This window comes from Motacilla alba, chromosome 11 (assembly GCF_015832195.1).
Source record: "Motacilla alba alba isolate MOTALB_02 chromosome 11, Motacilla_alba_V1.0_pri, whole genome shotgun sequence".
Classification (NCBI taxonomy): domain Eukaryota; kingdom Metazoa; phylum Chordata; class Aves; order Passeriformes; family Motacillidae; genus Motacilla; species Motacilla alba.
The window spans coordinates 17,344,460-17,364,706 of record NC_052026.1 but is presented as its reverse complement, the minus strand read 5'-3'; the positions used below and the strand labels follow the sequence as shown (position 1 = coordinate 17,364,706).

Here is a 20,247-nt window from a genome sequence, read left to right as displayed (position 1 = left end):
TCAAGTTGGACGTTAGCTCTGATGCTTGCAGAGATGAAGTGGATCTCCCAGCTGTGCTAGAACAGTGACAGCCTGGAAACAAATTTGGGAACACTTCCCAGGGACTGGCAGTCCCAGCTGTCCCTGCAGGGACAAGGCAGAGCCCAACCTGTTGAGATCAACCCTAAAACTTCCTTGGCTGCTTTAGCCAGAGCCATTCATCCAGGCCAGCAGGGAATTCTCCCACTTCCCAGCCCATCTCTAAGTTGAATTTGCTCCCCAGGCTGCCTGGTAATGAATGCAGAGGTGATGCAGGGCACAAGGTTAATATCAGCTAATTAAGTTCTGCTGTTTATTCCCACTCCCACGTGTGGCAGGGCTGCTCATGGCAGGAAAAGATCATTATTAACCCCTTAGCATGACAGTCCTAAGTGCACACGTGTGGTTTGTAGTCATTGTGTTCACAGGAGTCAATAGAGCTGGAGAAGATGAACTCCTGCACTGACAGAGCTGCACAATCACAAATAAACACAATTACAGGGGCTGGAATCAGGTGCTGCCTCACAATCCCAAGTGAACAGGATTCCTTTGCTCTGCTCTTCAGCACAGCTTCCCCTGCTCTCATTTTTCCAGAATGGAAAAAAAAAATCCTGAGAATTAAAAGCAGTGAAGTTCTGGGTTTAGAATAAATGAGCAAGGCCTAAGTTGTAGCATAAAGGTGTTCCCCAAAATCCACACTACTCAGGCTGGTTCCCACAGTCAAGAACACTCATCTCTTTTCTCCATCTATTCTCTGTGACAAAATATGACTTCACCTTTAAAACACAACTTTGTACTTTGGGTAACCCCTCGGTAATTTCCCATATTTTTACTTTTATAATGAGATGACATTTCCCAGTGCACCTGATTTTGAGATGCATTGAAAAAAAAATCCAGTAGCAAGCAAAAGACAGAAATTTGTTTAGTGCTACATTTTCCCCCAGAAATTTCCTAAGGAAAATATGTATATTAATATATAAGTAAATCATCTCCTCAGCAGAATTTATTTCTGTTATACTTAAGGCGATATTTTCTTTCTCCTGTCAGGGCCTGCAAATGTTCCCTGAGTCATGTGCTTGCAAAAATGTAGAATTACTCTCTTAAAAAGAGCATTTTACAATTCATCACCAGGGCTAAACCAGCTGCAGCTGTGAAAAAGTGTGTTAGCATATTAGCTGTTATATTACAGGCAAATCTTTTATTTATTTTGTGCCTTTAGCTCAGGAGATTTGGAACGTTCAGGATTTGCTCTTTCTTCCTCTGCTCCGAAGTCACTCACTGAATTTTCCTTAGATAGCTTAATTTGGATTCTATGTGACAGGAGGAACTTTAGTACACACAATATGCAAAAACTGTTGCTTTTTAACGAGGAGTTTAGCTGTGTTTTTATTGTCACTGTCATTGTATTGAATAGATTATAATCCAGCATATCAAGGATGAGTTGTTATTGGTATTTAAGTGCCTCAGGCACGCTGACTGCTCAAATATTGTGAAGAAATTAACTCTGATTAGGATGATTTATTACATTTCCAAGAATGTATCTAGACTAATTACACCTAGCATTAAGACATCAGTGTAGGAATAAATCTGTAAGGTATAAAGCTAAATTAAAGCTGTTATAAATGTGAAGTTTCAAGTTAATTCCTCTTTCTTCTGGTTTCCAAAATGGTCTCTAATACATTTAGGTGGCCACGCAGAGAAGTGCTGCAGCACATGGTTATTTTTACACATGTGATGCCTTGAGAAGGCTGAGCTAGAACAGAGGCTGGGCAGAGTTACAGAATAAAGCAGGGATTTATTCAAAGGATCTGCTCAAAGGATCCACCTGGGGCAGCACAAGAGCCCAGCCAGGGCTGCACCCAAGATGAACCAAAATGAACCCAAGATGAACCAAAATGGTCCCAAAATGAACCCAAGATGAACCAAAATGGTCCCAAAATGAATCCAAGATGAACCAAAATGGTCCCAAAATGCACGAGCGCTCCCGGGGTCTCTCCCTTGGCTCAGCTCTGCTCCATTTGCACCTTGCAGTTCATTGTCCCGTTCCAGCTTTAGCCCAGGCACTCCCACCCTGCTTGTTTTCCTCTCTGCAGCCCACGCTGTTTGTGCTCCTGGGCTGAGCTTTGGATCATTTGTCCTTGGTGCCCAGCTGGAGCAGGAATTGTTTTGTCTCCCTGCTCTGTGCAGAGCTCAGCATCCCCTGATGTGAAGCCCAGACCCACCCACTAAAGCAGCACAGAATGTGAAAAATAGAAAAGCCAAAACCTGAGGCATCAGATGCAGCCTTCAAAACAGGATATTTGAAGCAGGAAATACAGGATTTTATCCCCAGTGGGCACTCACCACTGTCGATGGCCAGGAACAGAGCAGTGTAGACGTTGTTGTGCACGAAGGGAGATTCCCTGTCCAGCACTGCCGTGGTGCCAACGGTGCCATTGGTGGGGTTGATTTCCAGCCACCCTGCTGGGTCCTTGTACACTGAATACCTGAACAAAAGTGCAGAAGTTGTTAGCAAATTCTAGATCTGAACACCAAAGAAATGCACTGCTGCAAAGGAATCTGTCTGGGCACTCAGTGGCTTTCACAGTGGATCTCTTATCTCTTCATATTTCAAAAACCCGATTTAAGCTTTTGTCTTGTCTTAGAGACAGTTCAGTGTTGTTAGAGGTTTGAGTCAATTCCTTTGGAGATATACATATATATGTCCCAAAGTTTAGCAGAGAAATCAATATTTAGGGCATTATATAGGATCTGTTTCCTACTGCTGTGATATACAGCCAGAACACTTCCAACAGCCTCTGCACCCACTCTGACCTCAGGGATCCTGTCACAGACCTCCTTTTTCCAGATTCCCAAGTCCAGTCAGACCAAAGCTGTATTTTTAATTTACATTTGAGTGGGCTTTTTTTTTTTTCTTACCATTAGTTATTTTGGGTGATCTGGAAATGTACTAAATTGTGGGGAATGGTGGCAAGAAGAGAGTGAGACAATGAATTCACCATGTCTCGGGGAGGTGGTTGCACCCAGCCCTGCTTGCACACTCTTGTTCTGCACTCTGAGATCTGGAGCTTCCTCTTTCTGCTGAATAAATTCAACCACATCCACATTGCCTCACTCAGAGTTTGGGAATGCTGTCTCCAAGATGCCCCAATATGAAATTCCCTGGTGGTTTTTTTTGCCTTTAATCAGGACAAAAGTTCAGCCCTCAAAACTGGAAATGTTTAGAGAAATTGTGGAGTTTACACACCAGGAACTTCCCTGAACTTGACTGAAGCAAGAAATATAAGAATGTTCATTGTTAGGGCCTAATTCTATACAAAGTTAAATATATTAAGTAAAGAGCAACCCAGAGCTGAATTAACTGATACCAATTCCCTCTCCAATTAAATGTGTTAGTACTTTCAACCAAAACTCCAATCATATAATCAATACCTGGGATAATAACCTGTTTATCTTTTTTTGTAGTGAATTGTTATAGGTCATAAACCACCATACAACCTTTTATAGACATTTTAAATCACCAGTAATTGACCTGGAACCTGTTATTATTTAATGAGTCTGCGCCAAGGCAGTGCCTCACAGTGGCATTCACCTGGAAGTGAATTCACCTGAAAGTTCTGTGTGATAATGTTGCAAAAAAAATTAAAACGTACCATTGCAAGCATGAGGGAATAAACAAAAACAACACATTATTGGGGGCAGTGGGGGGGTAAAAAAAAAGTAAAATGAAATAAAATGCCATCCTCTAATGAAGTGCTGACAAACAGCCCTGCCCAGGCTGCTGCTTTTTTACCACAGTTTTGCTTCAGGCTTGAAAAATGAAATTTCCTGGGGGTTGCTGAGCCTCACTGTGGTGCACAGGAATATTCAGGTGCTCAGGCAGCCAGAGCGAGCATCAAAACTTCAGCACATACAGCCAGGGAAAATTACACATCTTTATGAGCTCTTAGGATGTTAAAATAAGTTAAGGAGCAGATCTGGCAACCAGAAACTTTTGGAATTTATGCAGAAAAAGAGATAAATAGGGAAAATAGTTGGCTTATTTATGCTGGCAAAAAAAGTAACTCCAAGTTTCACCAGTGGCTTCCCCAGGAGCAGAAATTATCCCCTAGGGAATACGTGGGAAAGAATCAAAGGAAAGCATTAGTGCACAGTGAGATGTTCCATCAACCCAACACGTCCTTCCTCTTAATAGCCATTTAAACATTAATCAATACCTCAGCTTTATCTCCCACAAAAATGAGTGCCTGGAACAGCAACAATGCAGATCATTTCATTTCACTTCTTTTTTTCTTCTTTTATTGTTATTTTTATAACTTTGCAACAAAGGTATGCACAAAAATATGGAACAAGGGCAGCCTAAACAATTCCTAGTCTATTGTAAAACTGCAAATTCTCAATTAACCCCAAAACCATTTCAGAAGATTCAACACTTCTAAAGTAATGAGAATGTAAAATGGATTGTATTATCTTCCCTGATTGCTCTACAAAGCACTGTTGGCTGTGCAAATAAAAACCTGGATTGTATAACCTGTGATTTGGCACAGGATATTGTAAAAGTAGCACTTTGTCTTTCCCACCACATTTTTACTTATTGTAAGAGCATATTGCAGTACAGTTAGGATGATTGTTTTTTGTTCCATTTTTTGAGGGCTCTGCTAGCAAAGGTTTAGAATGGACCCATCATAAAAAACACGATAGAAATAGAAGTTTTGAATGCAAAGATTCACTTCCCACTTTTGACTTTGGTGGGATCTGATTGCACAGCAGCTTTTAAAATCAGACTATTTTTTTAGGTGGTTAAACATGAACTTTTCTACAGGTGCCTGCTGTATCTTCAGTCCTGAGCACAGTGATGTATCAGATGTGCACAGAGCTGTGCCAGTTACTCTTTGGTTTGGTCTTACTCTGCTTTGCAGCCGGGCAATTTAGTGCTGCTCATGGAGTTTATTTCATTGTGGGTTTAAAAAAAAAAAATTAAACTGTGCCAACAGCTCCCAGCTCCCAAGGGCTTGTGTGACAAGAGGGAAGGGAAAGAGGGTGAAACATATTCTGACTGTGACCTCCTTGCTCTGGGTTCATGTCCTGGTGCTGTCTGAGCCAGGTACTGCAAAGAGAGCAGCAAAAGCAACTCCCTCAGACTGGAAATTGTCTGCTGCAATGTTCGAGTGCACACCTTAAGCACAGAGCTCCAGAGACACAGAGAGGTTATGGGTGCAGAGCAGAGCACAAGTCAAAATTTGTACTTGGTGCAGGACTAAAATTGAGTAGCAGATATATGGAAATGATTTAAAATTTATAAACAGCTTTACATCAAGGCTGGCTGAAAAATCATGAGGCACTACCCCTGGGAAAAGTTCACAGGTTTTTGGGAGAGACTGGTGCAGCAATTACAGCACGAATATCCACAGCCAGGGAAGCAGTGGTGCTTCTCAGAGAAAGATAAAAAAACAGCCCAAAATATAAGTGCAACATTAAAAATCTGGATTAAAACTCTATTGTGCTCTACATAGGGATGACATAATGCAGAGTTTTAGAGATCAGCCTGCTTCCCATGGAGCTCCCTCTCCTCCACTGTGCTCTCATTACCTTTTGCCTGCACTAATTAGGGCAGCATATGGCACCAGGAAGAGCAGAAAGGGAACCTTATTGCAGCACAGCAACTCTGCAGCTGAATTGCACTGCACACTCATTACTGGGGACACTCTGCAAGTTTTCTGCTTTTTGGCCATGAGATAACAAAGGTGTTCCTGCTCCCAGGCTGGGCTGCGTTATAAACTTTGGGGAGGGAAAAACCCAGATACATATATCTATGTATCTATATCTACCTATCTATCTCTCTCTTTCTGTATATAGATAGATATATAGATATCTATATCTATATCTATATCTATATCTATATAGATATATAGATATAGATATAGATTATATATATGATATAGACATATAGATAGATATAGATATATACATTCTAAGGCTGGGAATGTACATATATATATATATATACACATACACACACACACACACACATATATATACACACATATATATATACACACACATATATTTATACACTCACACATATATATATACACATATACATATATATATATATACATATATATATATATATACACACACATATATATATATGTACATTGCCTTGCTCAGCTGGGTCTCAAATTCCTATGCCATGTGAAATGAAAACAATTACAGCAATTCTCTAATGTATATTATAGTAATGTCACTATACTGACATTTGATTTTGTAAAGATCATTTTGATGCAGCTTCCAAGATTGTGCTGTTTTGAGGGGTTTTTTTTTTGGTTGTTGTTTTCTGGTTTGTTTTTTTTTTTCTTTTGGGGGGGGGGAGGAGGGTGTTTGGGTTTTTTTCTTGGATTTTTTTTGGTTTTTTTTATTTGTTTGTGGGTTTTTTCCTAATATTAAAATGTTTGTGGCATTAAAGCCATTGGAAGAATGTTGTTGGAGCTGTTGTGGGCTTTCATTTTCCAAGGCCAGGCTGGATGGGGCCTGGAGCATCCTGGTCCAGTGGTGACATCCCTACCATGGCAGGGGGTTGGGATGAGATGATCTTTAAGGGCTCTTCCACCCCAAACCATTCTGTTATTCTGTGATTCACTTTTTTTTTTTCAGATACTGGAAAACAATGTGGATTGATCAGGTGTACTAATTACGAGGAGCAGGTGAATATAGAGGTTTGGATTCCATTTTCTCCTCAGATATAAAACCACTGCCTGATAATCTGCTGCTGCAGCCCCTAAACACAACTTGGCACAGGGCAGTGACTCTTGGTCCTCGTGACAAAGCCTGTCCTAACAGCACAAGGGGGGCATTATTTGAGATATCTGAATTTATTTCCATTCTAGGCAAAGGACTAAAAGGCAACCAGAGGATTTCATTTCAAAGAGGGGGGGAAAAAAAGCACAAACGTTTCATCACACAATGTTATTGAGACAAAGTATGAGCATTTAGATGTCTCAAGAACTACAGGCCAGGTTGGAGGAGAAATGATGAAGGGGGCAGTGCTGACCCCACTAAAGGGCTTTTCCAGACCTGTTCCTGTCAGTTGTAAATGTGTTCATGCTGATTTCTGATCCCCAAGGCTTTCAGAGCTCTCTGGACATCTAAATTTGGGATTCCACAGGATCCCAGAGTGGTTGAGGCTGGAAGGAACCCCTGGAGATCGTCACTGACAGCTTTCAAGACTTTTTGTGGATCTTAAACCTCACTTTGTCTGACCTAAACCTTGGCCTAAACCCACTCCCTGTAACCATGCTCTACAACACAGAGTTAACACAAAAGATGCTGTTAAAAAGTCAGAGAGGAGAATAAAATCTAAACTGTCCTCTGCTTGTGCTTTCCAGTGCTCATCTTTGATTCACACACTCCAGCTCCCAAGCTAAGCCTAGGCAGGCTTCTTTACCATTAAATGAACAGATTTGAATTTGGATTTAAGGGCATTAAAAGCGTGGCTCTATGCTACATGGGCAGCAGGCTGTGAAAAACCTCCTGCAGTGCTCTCCTGCAGAGATTCGGACGTGCTCAAGTTATTTTGGCTAGGTTCTTTAAAAAAACCCAAAAATTAAAAATGTAAAAAAGCAAATATAACTGAAATCGATACTATTATTAATCAGAATAAACATATCACGTATGAAATTTAAAACCTGAAATGAATCACATTTTCTGGAAACACTGTTGAGGAAGGTGTTAGGTCAGATGCAATTTTAAACTCACTGAAGATTGAGGATTAATGCAAGAGCCATTTTTCAGCTTTGTGGATTGCATTTATGGCCTTGCAGTATTTTTACAGGCTGGAAATGCCAACTTGGAGTACAATTTAAAAAAATAAAATTAAAACCCCCCTGTCAGTGTTGTGCCACAAGTGACTCTGTGCATTTTTGGTCACTGGAAATGCAAGTTTCACTGATAACCTGGCACACCCAAGGTGAATCCATCAGCTCTGCACGTGGGCACCACAGCTTTGGTAGGAGCTCCCTGCAGCAGCTTTTTCCTGGGCGATCCCAGAGTGTCCCTCAAATTCCTGGGAGTTTATGCCCAGATTGAACCTTGCAGATGCTTTATGCTGATTTTTTGGAACCCTGGTTAATGAGAATTTTAGAATTTTAGACTGTCTGTGCTGCCAGATCCTGACCCCCAAGAGAACACTACTGCATTTGACCTGAGGCCATGGACAGGCTTCCAAAATTAAATGATAGCGCTGGGATTGTGGGTGTGGAGTTTGAATAGAAGTGTGTGATAGCACAGGGTGGGAATCTTAGAGTTTAAGGGTTTAGAATACAGTCATAGATGTAAAAGAAGATGGGGTTTCAGGATGGAGGTTGGTGCTTCTTTACCTTCTTCTCCATGGGTTTGGGTAGTGTCGTGTAATTGGATAAAAAAGTCCACGTTGTGGGCCACAGTTATTAATAACTAATAACTTAGTTATTAAGTTAAAAGTAAAAATAATTGAGGTGTCATTTCTTAATTAGACAGTTTATCCTTAAAAGGCCTTATAGAGAGAGACGGGGCTCCATTTTTAGTTTGTTAGAGTGAAGTGCTGCAGAACTCAGGGTTTGTGAGACTGTAACATGAACTAACAAACATCTGAGTCCCAACAAGAAACACCACCTCACACATTTAATCCTGACCCTGACAAAAAGAAGTCAAGACTCAACATTAATCCTGTCTGAAGAGGCAGCACAGCTCCAGTGCCAGCCTGGCCCTGACCTCAGAGATTTCAGCCCTGGAGGTGCTTCTTGGGCCCCGAGGAAGGGTTTGCAGCCTGTGCCTCACTGCAGGCAGGGTTTGCTCCTGTTTGCATCTGCAGAAAACCATGCACCCATCTCCCCCATCGGAGCTAAAAGATTCCTCATCTCAGCTTTGTTTTGTTTGTCACATCAGGGATTTAACAGGCTGGCTTTCATCACAATCCTCTGTCTCCAATGATACCATCAAAACAGAATGAAAAATTAGATGAAATTCAGTTTGCGGTCCCCCGCCGCTGAGAAATGTCAAATGAGAAAATGGTTGACTAATTAGTTATTTGTGTGGAGAAATAATGGTGTAAACCCCTTGGTAAACATGAAGAAAGTAACAGGAGAGTCATTGCAACTCGAATAATAAAATAAATCCAATCTCCAAACCTACAACAATTAATCAAATCAAAATAATAAAATTGTATTAATGAGGTGGTTAAATAAAACGTTCTGCAAGTGAAAATATTTTTCTTTATTGTTGTACAGTCTTTCAAACATTTCTCTGCGTTGAAACCTAATTTTCTCTTTTTCTTTCCTTTGGGGCAAAAAACCCTCTAGAAGCTGAGGTGTAGGGAAAAAAAATCCACAAACTCATTTATGTATGTTTTAATCAGAAGTGATTAGGGCTATGGTTAAATGAAGCCAGAGGCCATAACTATCAGAATTATTCCTAAAGCTAGGGAATAATACACCATATCTGGGACTAACACACTGGTATAATCAGGTTGTTACTGTTGGAATAATTGTCAACACATGCAAATCAGTAAAAGTTTTCTCATTGTAGCAATTGTGCCTCAAAAGCTAATCAGCATCAGATGAGCTTCGGGGTCTTTTACAAACTACCCAGAGAAGGATTTTCGCAGCAAAACTCTATCAAAGTTTCTGCACATGCCTGTTCTTTCTGCCTGTGCTCCCACTGCAAATCCATTTGCTGCTCTCACTGTCCAAGAACTGCCCTGGTAGCTCTTGAAAAACTGGGAAATTTTTAAAAGAGCCCAGCAGATTCAGCAGGGAAATGTCAGTATTGAACACAGCAGGGAAGCGGCACACTTTCCAGCTTCTCCAGTTCTTTTTTTCCCTAAGGGATGGGCAGAAAGGAGGTTGGAAGTGGCTCAGGCTGGGAAGTTTTAATCTAGCTGGATCAATAGAGCTCTGCTGGACTGTGGCTGCTCCCAGCCCAAGGATTGCTCTGGCAGCTTCCAGGAAGCCCCAGCTGTGCCCCGGCTGATACCAAAGTCCCACGGGAACCCCTGGCCTGGAAACAGCTCCCAAAGGGCAAGGCAGGGCAGGGCAGCACCACTGACATCCCGAGCCTGCAGCCAAATGTGGATCCAAACACATCCAAAAATGTACCCAAACACATCCAAAAATGTACCCGAGCACATCCCAGCCCAGGCCACCACTGACTCTGGGACTCTCCTCTTCAAGAAGGAAGGGAATCTCTTTCTGCAAATGAATTTCCAAGGGGGAAGGGTAACGAAAGTGCCAAGTAATCATTTCAGCACAGTTTGTGTCTGTGCCTTCCCAGCCTCAATGCCTCAGAGCAGAGAGCTGCACACACCCCCGGGCACCTTCAGCTGCCTCTTGCACACTCACCTGCCTCTTTTGGTGCCTTTTCTCATCAGTACTTTACAAAGAATTGCAGTCCAGTGTAAATCTGGAGGACACTGGATATCCCAGTGATGGGGAAAAACACCTTGCCACTGGGAAAATAATTAATAATAAAATCCAGAACTATTACAGGCCTTTCTCCCAGGACCAGGAATTATCAAGAGGGACATTTTGGGAATTAGCTCCTGGAAATTTAACAGAATTTCTTCCTTTGGAACTAAACATTAACAAAACTTCCTGTTAATGACAGATCCTCGGGAAGGAAGAAGTGCTCACAAACCACACAAACAGAAGAGACACAAACTCTGTCTCAGTCTGAACATACACTCAGAGGCATTAACAGAAAGACTTTTCTCCATCCTGTCCCTTACTACATGAAGCAGTTTTTACTTCTGCAGTGCTAGAGGAAATCCTACAATGGTTTGGGTTGAAAGGGATGAATATTTTCACTTGCATTTTCTTAGCCTAGCAACAAACCCCCAAAAAAAAGAAAAAAAAAAAAGAAAAAAAAAAAAAAAGAAAGGGGGTAGCCTAAAAAAGGAGAAAATTTACCACACAATAAATTTGCTGTGCAAGAAGTGGCACTTGAGAAAGAAAATCTGTGAAGGAGCTGATGGTGCCAGCAAAGCAATGGCAGTATTTTCCTGTGCTGCCAGAGCTGGGGCATTCCCCAGCTGGCTGAGCTTGGCCAGGGTTCATTCCTGACACTCAGCTATCCCCAAGGCAGAGCATGGAGATGATGGGACAGGAATAATGTTCTGCTGACTGCAGAAAGCCCCTGAGTTTCTTGGCAGGTTGAGGCCTGGCGGGAGAACCAGCCCAGCCCTGCTCCTTCCCTCTGCTGCGAGCACACAGCTCAGTCCCCAGCTCTGGTTAAACTCGGATGGGACAGCCAGGATCAAATCTGCTGCTGCTGCTGCAGGGCTCCCTCCAGACACTCATTTTGGTGAGCTCTTGGCTGCTAATCTGCTGATTATAAGTGTGTTTTCATGTATTTGACAGGCAGAATCTTGAGTGGCAAAGATCCACGTTGGAATCCAGACTTTGCTGAAGGAAAACACTGATCCTGGGAGTTGAGCTGAACCTGATCCAGGCAAAACCTGGCTTCAGTTTTGGGTTTTTTCTCACATTCGAGCCCTGCCTGAGCCATTAGTGTGGTCTTTGCTGAGTGTGGAGCTGAGCCCCAGAAGGATATTCCGTGTTTGCAGTTCACAAGAGCTGCTGCATTAAGAACTGACATCCTGCAGAGGGGATGTGCTCAGGGGGAAGGGCTCCGTGGCCCCTCAGGAGGCTGCAGCAGCACCCTCAGCCTCTGCAGGGCCACTGCTGCTCCTGCTGCCACAGCCCCTGGGTGCCACCAGCTCCTGGGACACACTCCAGGCACACAGGGACACATTCCCCCCGACTCTGAGCTCCTGCAGGCAGAGCTTTGCCAGCGAGGCTGGCAGGTTCCACAGCTGGGCACATCTGTGCCCACCATGGCATGGTGCCAGCTCTGAAGCCACAAAATGCCACTGCTTCTCCCTCTGCTCCCCTGAAGGAGGCAGCTGCACAGAGGCAGAGCCCTGTGCTGGAAATTCAGGCTCCTGCTGGTGCACAGAGTCATGGAATCATGGAATTATTAACACTGGAAAAGGAATTTAAGGTCATCAGGCCCAGCCATTAAGGCCACCACTAACTGGTGTCCCCAAGTGCCACATCCAGGGGGCTTTGGGCACTTCCAGGGCTGGGGACATCCCACAGCCTGGTGTGACACTGGAGTGAAAGGTTTGTCCTGGCCCCAGCCCTGCCTTGTCAAAGGTTTCCTTCAGGGAGGGGAGATGGGGAGCTCCAAAGCCACTCCAGGATGGAACAGAATCCAATCAGAGTGATTTTGGTCACAGTCTGATGGAAATTGAGGGGTTAATTAGGAGTTGTTAGTTAGGAGTTAACCCCTTGTTGCCTAGTTAAACTCTATTATGAAAGTTGAACTCTCTACAGAACAGGGGATAACATATAAAATAAAATATGTCCCATTGTGATTAGTAATGCAAAAATGGATGTGTTTTTCCTCTCAGTTCCCTTGTTTATCTTTGTTTAGAAAGAACTGTATTCATAGTAGGAAAATAGACTCTTCTGTTGATTTGTAGAGTTATGTAGCCCAGAAGAATTAATACCCATCAAAAAAAAAACAACCCACTTTCTAGCCTTTTAACATCAATAACAAGAAAAGGAAAGGGGAGGTGAGAGATTCAGTAACATGGTTAATAATGTGAGTACATAATATCCAAGGAAAAATTACATTACCACCTGATAGTGTGAAGAAAAGGCACATTTATTCCTAGCTAATAATAACTTTTAAATTAAGAGTTTGGGGTTTTTTTTTCCAGCTTATTTCAAATACACTATGTACTTCATGGGTGTAATTATAACACAATAAACTTAATTAATTCTCTTTCATTCTTTTGGTAATAATGGACAACCTCCTCTTTGAGTTTTATTTGACCAATTACATTGAACTGTACAAAAAATCCCTGACCTGTTTCTGTCCTGAATATTGGAGCAAGGTGTGCTAACGTGTCACATCTTTTCCTTTATTTTCTGAGTTTCTTTTGCTTGCCTAACTCCCTATCTTTAGGCCATGAGAAATGAGCAGGCCAGTGTGATTCGCCTTTCCTAACCTCAGTGAGTCAGATTCTCAGCCATTCCAGCTGCCCAAACTCCCCCTAAAGCCGTGGATGTCTCTGACTCACCTGGCCCTCACCTTGTTCCAAGGCTGTGCATGACCATGGCTTTGGTGTTTTATTTCTAAACCCATCGAGTCCAGGCTGTTCCATCTGTTAGAGGTTGCTGTGCTGGCTTTGCCCCCTCCCCACCTTTCTGCCTGTAGGAATCTCTAACATCCAACATCCAAGGGATTTTGGAAAACGAAACAACTCTTTCCACTTGTTGAACAAAACCATGAAAACTCACATTGCACACTCTGTTGTGTTCATTGTAACATCCCTTGTCTGAGTGATGCTACTGCCAAACAAGTAAATATTAATAGATGGCCAAAATTGAATCCTGCCAGATATTCTGAAAAAAGTCACAAGCTGTCTTTCAATATATAATATACAAAGTATTAAACCCTGTGTGTTTTTCAAGGAAATAAAAATTTAAGTGGATTCTTTAGAGAAAAATTATCTTTTATAAAAAGATCACATGGATGGTGTACTGTGTATATCTATAAAGGATAATATAGATAATTTATAATAATAAAGAGTATAATATGATAATAAAGGATAATTTATCCTTTGTAAAAGGTGAGTTCATGCTGAAGAAGTCAGTCATTTCCCCTTGCAAGTTAAAAAGCTTCTTTCTTGCCAGGGTCCAAATCCTGTGTGCATCTGAGGGCTTGCTCTGATGTGCTGCCTACAACAAATCTGCTCTGCTCAGCACCATTTTTATATCATGTTCATCACCATAAAAACCAAGCCCCTTCAGAAATACATTAACAACATGACAATTGTCTGTCATTGAAGAGATCTGCTGGCCAGCGATGGAAAACGTGAAGAGGTTACAGGGGAAAGCCTTACAGGCCTTGCCTGACTGCAGGATGGTACCCATGAGGTAAATATTTTACCAACTATAAATATTATAAATATAACATATAAAATAAATATTTCTATAAAATATAATAAAGAGAGATAACAGAAATAGAAATATAATGTATATAATATAAATATATATAATAAAATAATAAATATTTTACCAGTATTCCACTATTTGGCCATATATAATTTTATTTTCTGCTTGATATCCATTGCATTCAGTGCACACAAATATAGTGCTCTGGGAACTGAATGTATTTAATCTCCTAAGATTCTATGATGCCCCAGTTACTTCATGCTGTTCAACCCTGAGTTGGATACCCAGGAGTTAAATTTCTCTCACCCTTTTCCCTTTTCTTTTGGGATCTGAGTGTTTTGCCAGCCACTTCAATGCAGGTCCAGAGCATCATTGTGAGGTCAATTTTAATGTTTCAATTTGACAGAGAAAAAACTGGAAGCCTCAAAACCTGTAAAACTAAAAGAATCTGGGGTTTCCCCCCCTCTCTGAAATGACAGAAGCTGTAATGAAAAGACTCACCTGGCTGCACAAAGAAGGACTTGTTCAAAAGCACAGTTATACAAAGATTAAAGCCATTAGGGGCTTTTCCTTCTTTTTCTTTTTCCTTGCACTTCAAAACCTAAACTCTGCAGCAATTTCCATGAGTCAACTGACTTAACACCCTTGATATGGACATGTGCAAAACTGAGACACTGCTGTTTTCTTTCTGGGCTAAAATGTTTTTTAAACACTGGTTAATAACTTGGAAGCTTCCAGGGCCAGAATCTGCACACCTTGTTCCCCTACTAATAGAAAAACTCCTTATTTTAGTCCTGAAGCATGATCAGATGAAGGCTGGGGCTGCATTTGTGTGAAATGCTACCAAGGACTGAATCTCCAGAGAGGCAGGGCCTTAGGCAGTGAGAATTCTTGTGGAAATCCCCCCTGTGCAAGAGGAAACAGTTCTCTGCCAGACCCGTTAAAACAGGGCATTGTGTTAAAATTCTCCAGGGTTTGGAGTGTGCAGTGAAATCTGGGCCAGAAGGGTTGGTATCTCCAAGGTGCTCTGGAGCTGAGCACTACCCAGAGGAGCTGCCCAGGGGATGCCATGGATAATAATTGTCTGGCTCTGTGTGGAGCAGGCATGCGTGTCTCTGTAGGCATATTTACCTGGAGTGTAATGGTCATAAAATCAGGAAGAAGTCAGTCCCTAGTAATTCACATTTGAACCAAGACTGAGACTGCAGGCTTACTGCTGCTTAACAAAGTGCATAATTTCACTCTTACTCAGAAACTATTTTGCAGAAATTGGCATCCTTATTACAAAGTTAATAGAAAAATTCCAATTGAACTCTACAAGGCGTTTTTCCTATTACAGTAACATTGCAGAGCTCCATTTAGTAAAAATGAGTGCTTAAACCTTCTGACAATTTCTTCACTGAACTCCAATTCCACTCCAAGGATAACCAGCAGTGAGCCTGAAAGGAGATGGGGCCTTTGTACCCTGAAATGCCCAGGCTGGGGCTGCCTCGCCACTGAGCAGCGGCTGTGAGCACAGGACAGGAACTCTGTGCATTTGGGAAAGCTCCTTTCCACATGGAAGCCTACTCCCAGATTCAGAAGGAACACAACAGGAATTCTGTGCATTTGGGAAAGCTCCTTTCCACATGGAAAACTATTCCCAGATTCAGTAGGAACACAACAGGAACTCTGTGCATTTGGGAAAGCTCCTGCTCCCACATGGAAACCTACTCCCAGATTCAGAAGGAACACAACAGGAATTCTGTGCATTTGGGAAAGCTCCTTTCCACATGGAAACCTACTCCCAGATTCAGAAGGAACACAACAGGAATTCTGTGCATTTGGGAAAGCTCCTGCTCCCACATGGAAACCTACTCCCAGATTCAGTAGGAATTCTGCCACTGAATTGGGAGTGTCCATGATTTATCCTATCCTTAGTCTGGAGATGGTAAATCAATGAAATACGGCCAGAATGTGCCAGACAATGTCTGCTCAGTGCCATCCAAGGTCTGTGCCTGCTGTAAAGAGCTGAATTGTTTAATTAAACACTATTCCTTCATGGCAGGATTCAGGCCTGGGTGCAGCATGAATCTTACTGGAAACCTTTGATTTCAGTGCTTGGTTTTGCAGCTTTTGCCATCATGTAAAACACCACTGGTCCCTGGAGCTCCAATCATACTTGCACCAGCCCAAATAAATTTCTATCAAAGCACCACTGAAAGCTGTAGCTACACACAGACGTTCACCCACGATCAAACCCAGCTGAGTGAGACTCCAGAAATCAATAGCTTTAAAATATTAAGAGAAATTCATACCACACCCTTCCCCATCAACACAACTCCTCACACTCTGTCCTCAAACTTGAGAGCTAACTTATTATAATCAAGATACTCTTTATTTCTTCCCGAGACAAAATCCTGCCTTTTCTGAGGCTAGAAGAGAACAGTAATGACAAAGTGAGTTATTGTCTGGATCTGCCTTCCACTGCAAGCATAACTTGTGACTGATAGATCCTATTGTTATATTTCTCAAGAAGATCTGCAATATTGTTTAGGCAGTGACATGAAAAATGTGCCCTATAATTTCACAGTTCACAGCCATTCATTCTGAGTGCTGACACGGTTGAAATCATAATGTGGCATAATATTGTTATGCAGGATAAAGACAGAGGGTCTAATTAAACTCCCCTTAAATGCTACATTCATCCTTATTAATCAAGAATTCAGGATTCTGAAGGTAATATCAAGGCAAGTTGAAATAGGTGACTGTGGCTTATTTGACTTCATGGAAACACAGATTTTTCAATGCTATCATCCACAGCTTTAATATCAACATATTAAATATGATTTATGCCAACAGAGTAGAGCAGTGGAAAATTTTAAGAACAGGATCTTTTGACAAGTATTGTCAGGAGTGATGAAGTCTAGCTTCAGGTAGCTGGATTCTGGGCAAAACAATGAATCATGGATTGAGAATCCTGGGTCTCCTGCTTTAGGTAGCCTTTAATACTTTAATTCAAACACTTCTGCTATTTCAGAGACCAATCAAGGAGAGAGAGAGAGAGAATGATTTTGTTTTTGCTCCCCTCAGGAAAGGGACACTGTTTTTCAGAACAGGCTCTCTCAGTCTGGGTGAAAGTTTCCCCCCTACTCTGCCTCCTTTTCTACCAGGAGAGGACAAGGAAATAATGCTATACCAACCTCTTTATGTACATCAACCTTTCCCCAAACCCTGGCAACTGCAAGGAGGAGCCAAGAATCCAGAGAAGGTAAGATATGAGCATAGACAAGGCAAGCAGGGAGGCTCCCTCACCTCCCAGCAGGGCAAAAACTGCTGAAACAAAGCTTAGCCCCAGCTGGTGAGCTGGGACTGGCCTCAAGCACTGAAAATTAATATATGCAACAGCAGAAAGAAGTGAAGGAGAGGTCAAACATCTGCCCAAACACAGAAGCAGAGAATATCAGCAAAAAGAAGGCAAAAAGAAACGTCAGGGGAGGCTTGGAGGTGCTCCTGCCTGTGGGAGGCACTGGAAGCAGCTGGGAAGTCAGGGATGCCAGGGACCCTCCCCTGCAGCAGGGAGGTGCTGCCAGGTTGGTGGTAAACTAAAGCAGCCAGGGAATGCCTGTGAGCAACACAGGGACAGAATGACGGGGCTTGGGAGGCAGCTATCAACATGTGCTCACAGCTGGGAGGAAAACACATCCTGCACTCTGCAGCTCTGCTGTGGGAGCTGACAGAGATGGAACTGGCTCTCCTGAATGGCCAGCATCAGGTGCTGTCCACAGCTTTTACGGAGTCCAGCTTCGCAGATGTTTCAATTCTCTCAGCAGTGGAATTTAATTCCAGCCATTTGTTCTCTTCTGTCCCATCTCTGTAGCTCCACCTGAGAATTTTATTTACTTCCTTTTTAAAATTTTTTTTTAGCTGCTTCCTCCGCATTAGTTCAGTGTTGGTGATAAATCCAGACAGTGCTGGCCAGCTACAAACCACCTTCTGCGCAGGGAAACTGGGTCTGATTTGGCTCCATTTTCCCCTTCCAGAGTTACATCAGTGTGGTTCTGGGTGGGAGAGGAGAATAAAGAAGATACAGCTCCAGAAACAATTCTGCTGCTTTCCCTAATGCTGTAGGCCTAAAGAGTTTGCTGTATGGGGCAAGAGGGGTCATTTACTTTACTCAGTAAATGAAAAGTGGAAGTCAGTTTGGTCAAACTGACAAGGGAAAAAAAAAGACAATGCAAGATTTGACTATTTTTTCCTTCAGATGTTAGTTCTATGATAGCAAAATACAAACATCACAATAATTGCCCACTCAGATAGTATTAACACCTTCAAGGAGCAGTGTCAGGAAAAAGACTGCTGTGTAAAATGCTCTTGAGCCAGTGGCCACTGAGAACCTGCAGTTACAGGTGGTGGTTGTGCAGCACGAGGGAACTGCCCAAATCCTTTCTTTCAGAGTTGATTAAATCTCCTCTTTTCTGGCATTGTTTGCTGGACACCCCAATACCCACAGCTCTCCAGAGCTGGTGTTTCTGTGTTTCTGAGTTCACAAAGACAGAAGTGAAAAATCCTTTCATTGCTTCAAGCAGATTCTCTCTCTCCCTGCCTTTCCATCTAACTTAAAAAAGAGAAAGGAAGAGAAAAACAGTGTACACTGCTCAATACACAGCAACTTCAGATCCAGAGATGCACTACAAATTCCCAGTGGCTGGGTTCAGGCAGGCCATCAATAAAACTGCAGAGCCAACTCGAGATGCTCCTGGGTATAACTTACAGTGAAAAACTCTGCTGCTGCATGCTGAGAGCATGGCTCAGCCATTCATTTGTAACAATGGAGCTATTCTTCTGTCTGCACAAGGAAAACAAATCTCCTGTTGTTAGGAATCAAAGACAAGTCCTTCAGACTCTAGGAGACATATTTAACCATGACTAAGTGTGTTGCTTCCTAAGCATTCACTCTTTAAGTCTTCCTATCCCTCTCTCATTATGTAGTGCTTCTGGAAGTGATTGGAGTGTATCCCAAAAAAGCGAATTTATTGACCTCCACCAGCAACAAAAGTGCTTTAAAAAGGCTTGATGTGCAACAAAGTATGCAAAATTGATCCCTTAAGTGGTTGTGAGCAATGTGATGTGAAGCCTCATCCTTGTTCACAGGGGGTTCAGGATCTCTGGAAAAATCCTGGCAAGAGACATGAAAAAGGCTTTTTGAATTGTCTTTGTGATTCATGGCTTACGCGTTCTCTGTGTGGAAGGGTGGGGATTGGCAGCCAAGGAAAGGAACAGAAGTAAAACTGACTTTTTCCAGAGAATTCTCCTTAGTTTTCTCAACCATTTGAGATTTGGGAGAAACTCACTGAGCTGTGAATCCATTTCAGTGTAGTTTCAGCACTATTTTATGGCATTTTAGGCAGCCATTTTATTTTATTTATTTATATATTTCTTTGACAAAGATCATGGCTGCCATCAATCAGAGGCTGCAACATTTCCGCTGATTTCCACCAACTCCATAGGCGCCAACCCCAAAATCAGGATGATCTCATCTAAAGCAAAACATGTCCCAGCAGCAAAAATCCCTGTTCCCAAAGACACTGACCTGTCCATCATCCAGAGGTGCTTGGTGAAGAGACAAACCAGGCACAGAATCATCGAGCTGCAAGAGATCTTTGAGATCCAACTGCAAACCAAGAGCCAACTCCTAAACTGCATCTCCACATGCCACATCCAGACATCTCTTGATGCTTCCAGACCTGTGTCTCCAGCACCTCCCCGAGCAGATTATTCTGATACCCCACCACCCTTGCAGTGAGTTTTTCCCAGTGTCTAATCTGAGCCTCCTCTGGGAAACTGAAGGCTCTCTCTCCTCTCATGCTTTCACTGGAGGCAGAAGAGCCAAGAAGAGCTCACTGCGACCTGCTTCAAGGCAGCAAAAAAGCACAATCTTAATTCAGTTGGGTTCAGCCTCCTCCTTCCCCTGCTCTGATGCTCCAGCATGAAGCCTCAATAATGCTTAGTTTGCAGCACAGAAAAATACAATTTATATCAAGAGAAACAGAGTCTGTCCCCTTCCAGACAGAGCAGTAGCTGTTATTTGGAAATGCTGACAATAACAAATGGCTTTGCTCCTATTTCCAGACTTGGAAACAGTGTCCCTGTGCTTCCAGGAGCCACCTGCACTATGTGGGGCAGCTTGCTATAAATATTATACATAAATATATACCTTATTTGCATACAGAGCTTCAGATATCTCTGCAGC

At 42.4% G+C, this 20,247-nt stretch overlaps 1 protein-coding gene across 2 annotated transcripts in view; it reads right to left on the bottom strand.

The window, feature by feature from the left end:
* The window catches only part of CDH13 (cadherin 13), a 442,930-nt gene that overhangs the window by 25,532 nt on the left and 397,151 nt on the right, over nt 1-20,247 (bottom strand). For both annotated transcript variants that reach the window (XM_038147938.1, XM_038147939.1), the window contains exon 11: nt 2,362-2,504. In XM_038147938.1, coding sequence (XP_038003866.1) covers nt 2,362-2,504 — 143 coding nt within the window. The remainder of the gene's footprint in view (nt 1-2,361; nt 2,505-20,247) is intronic.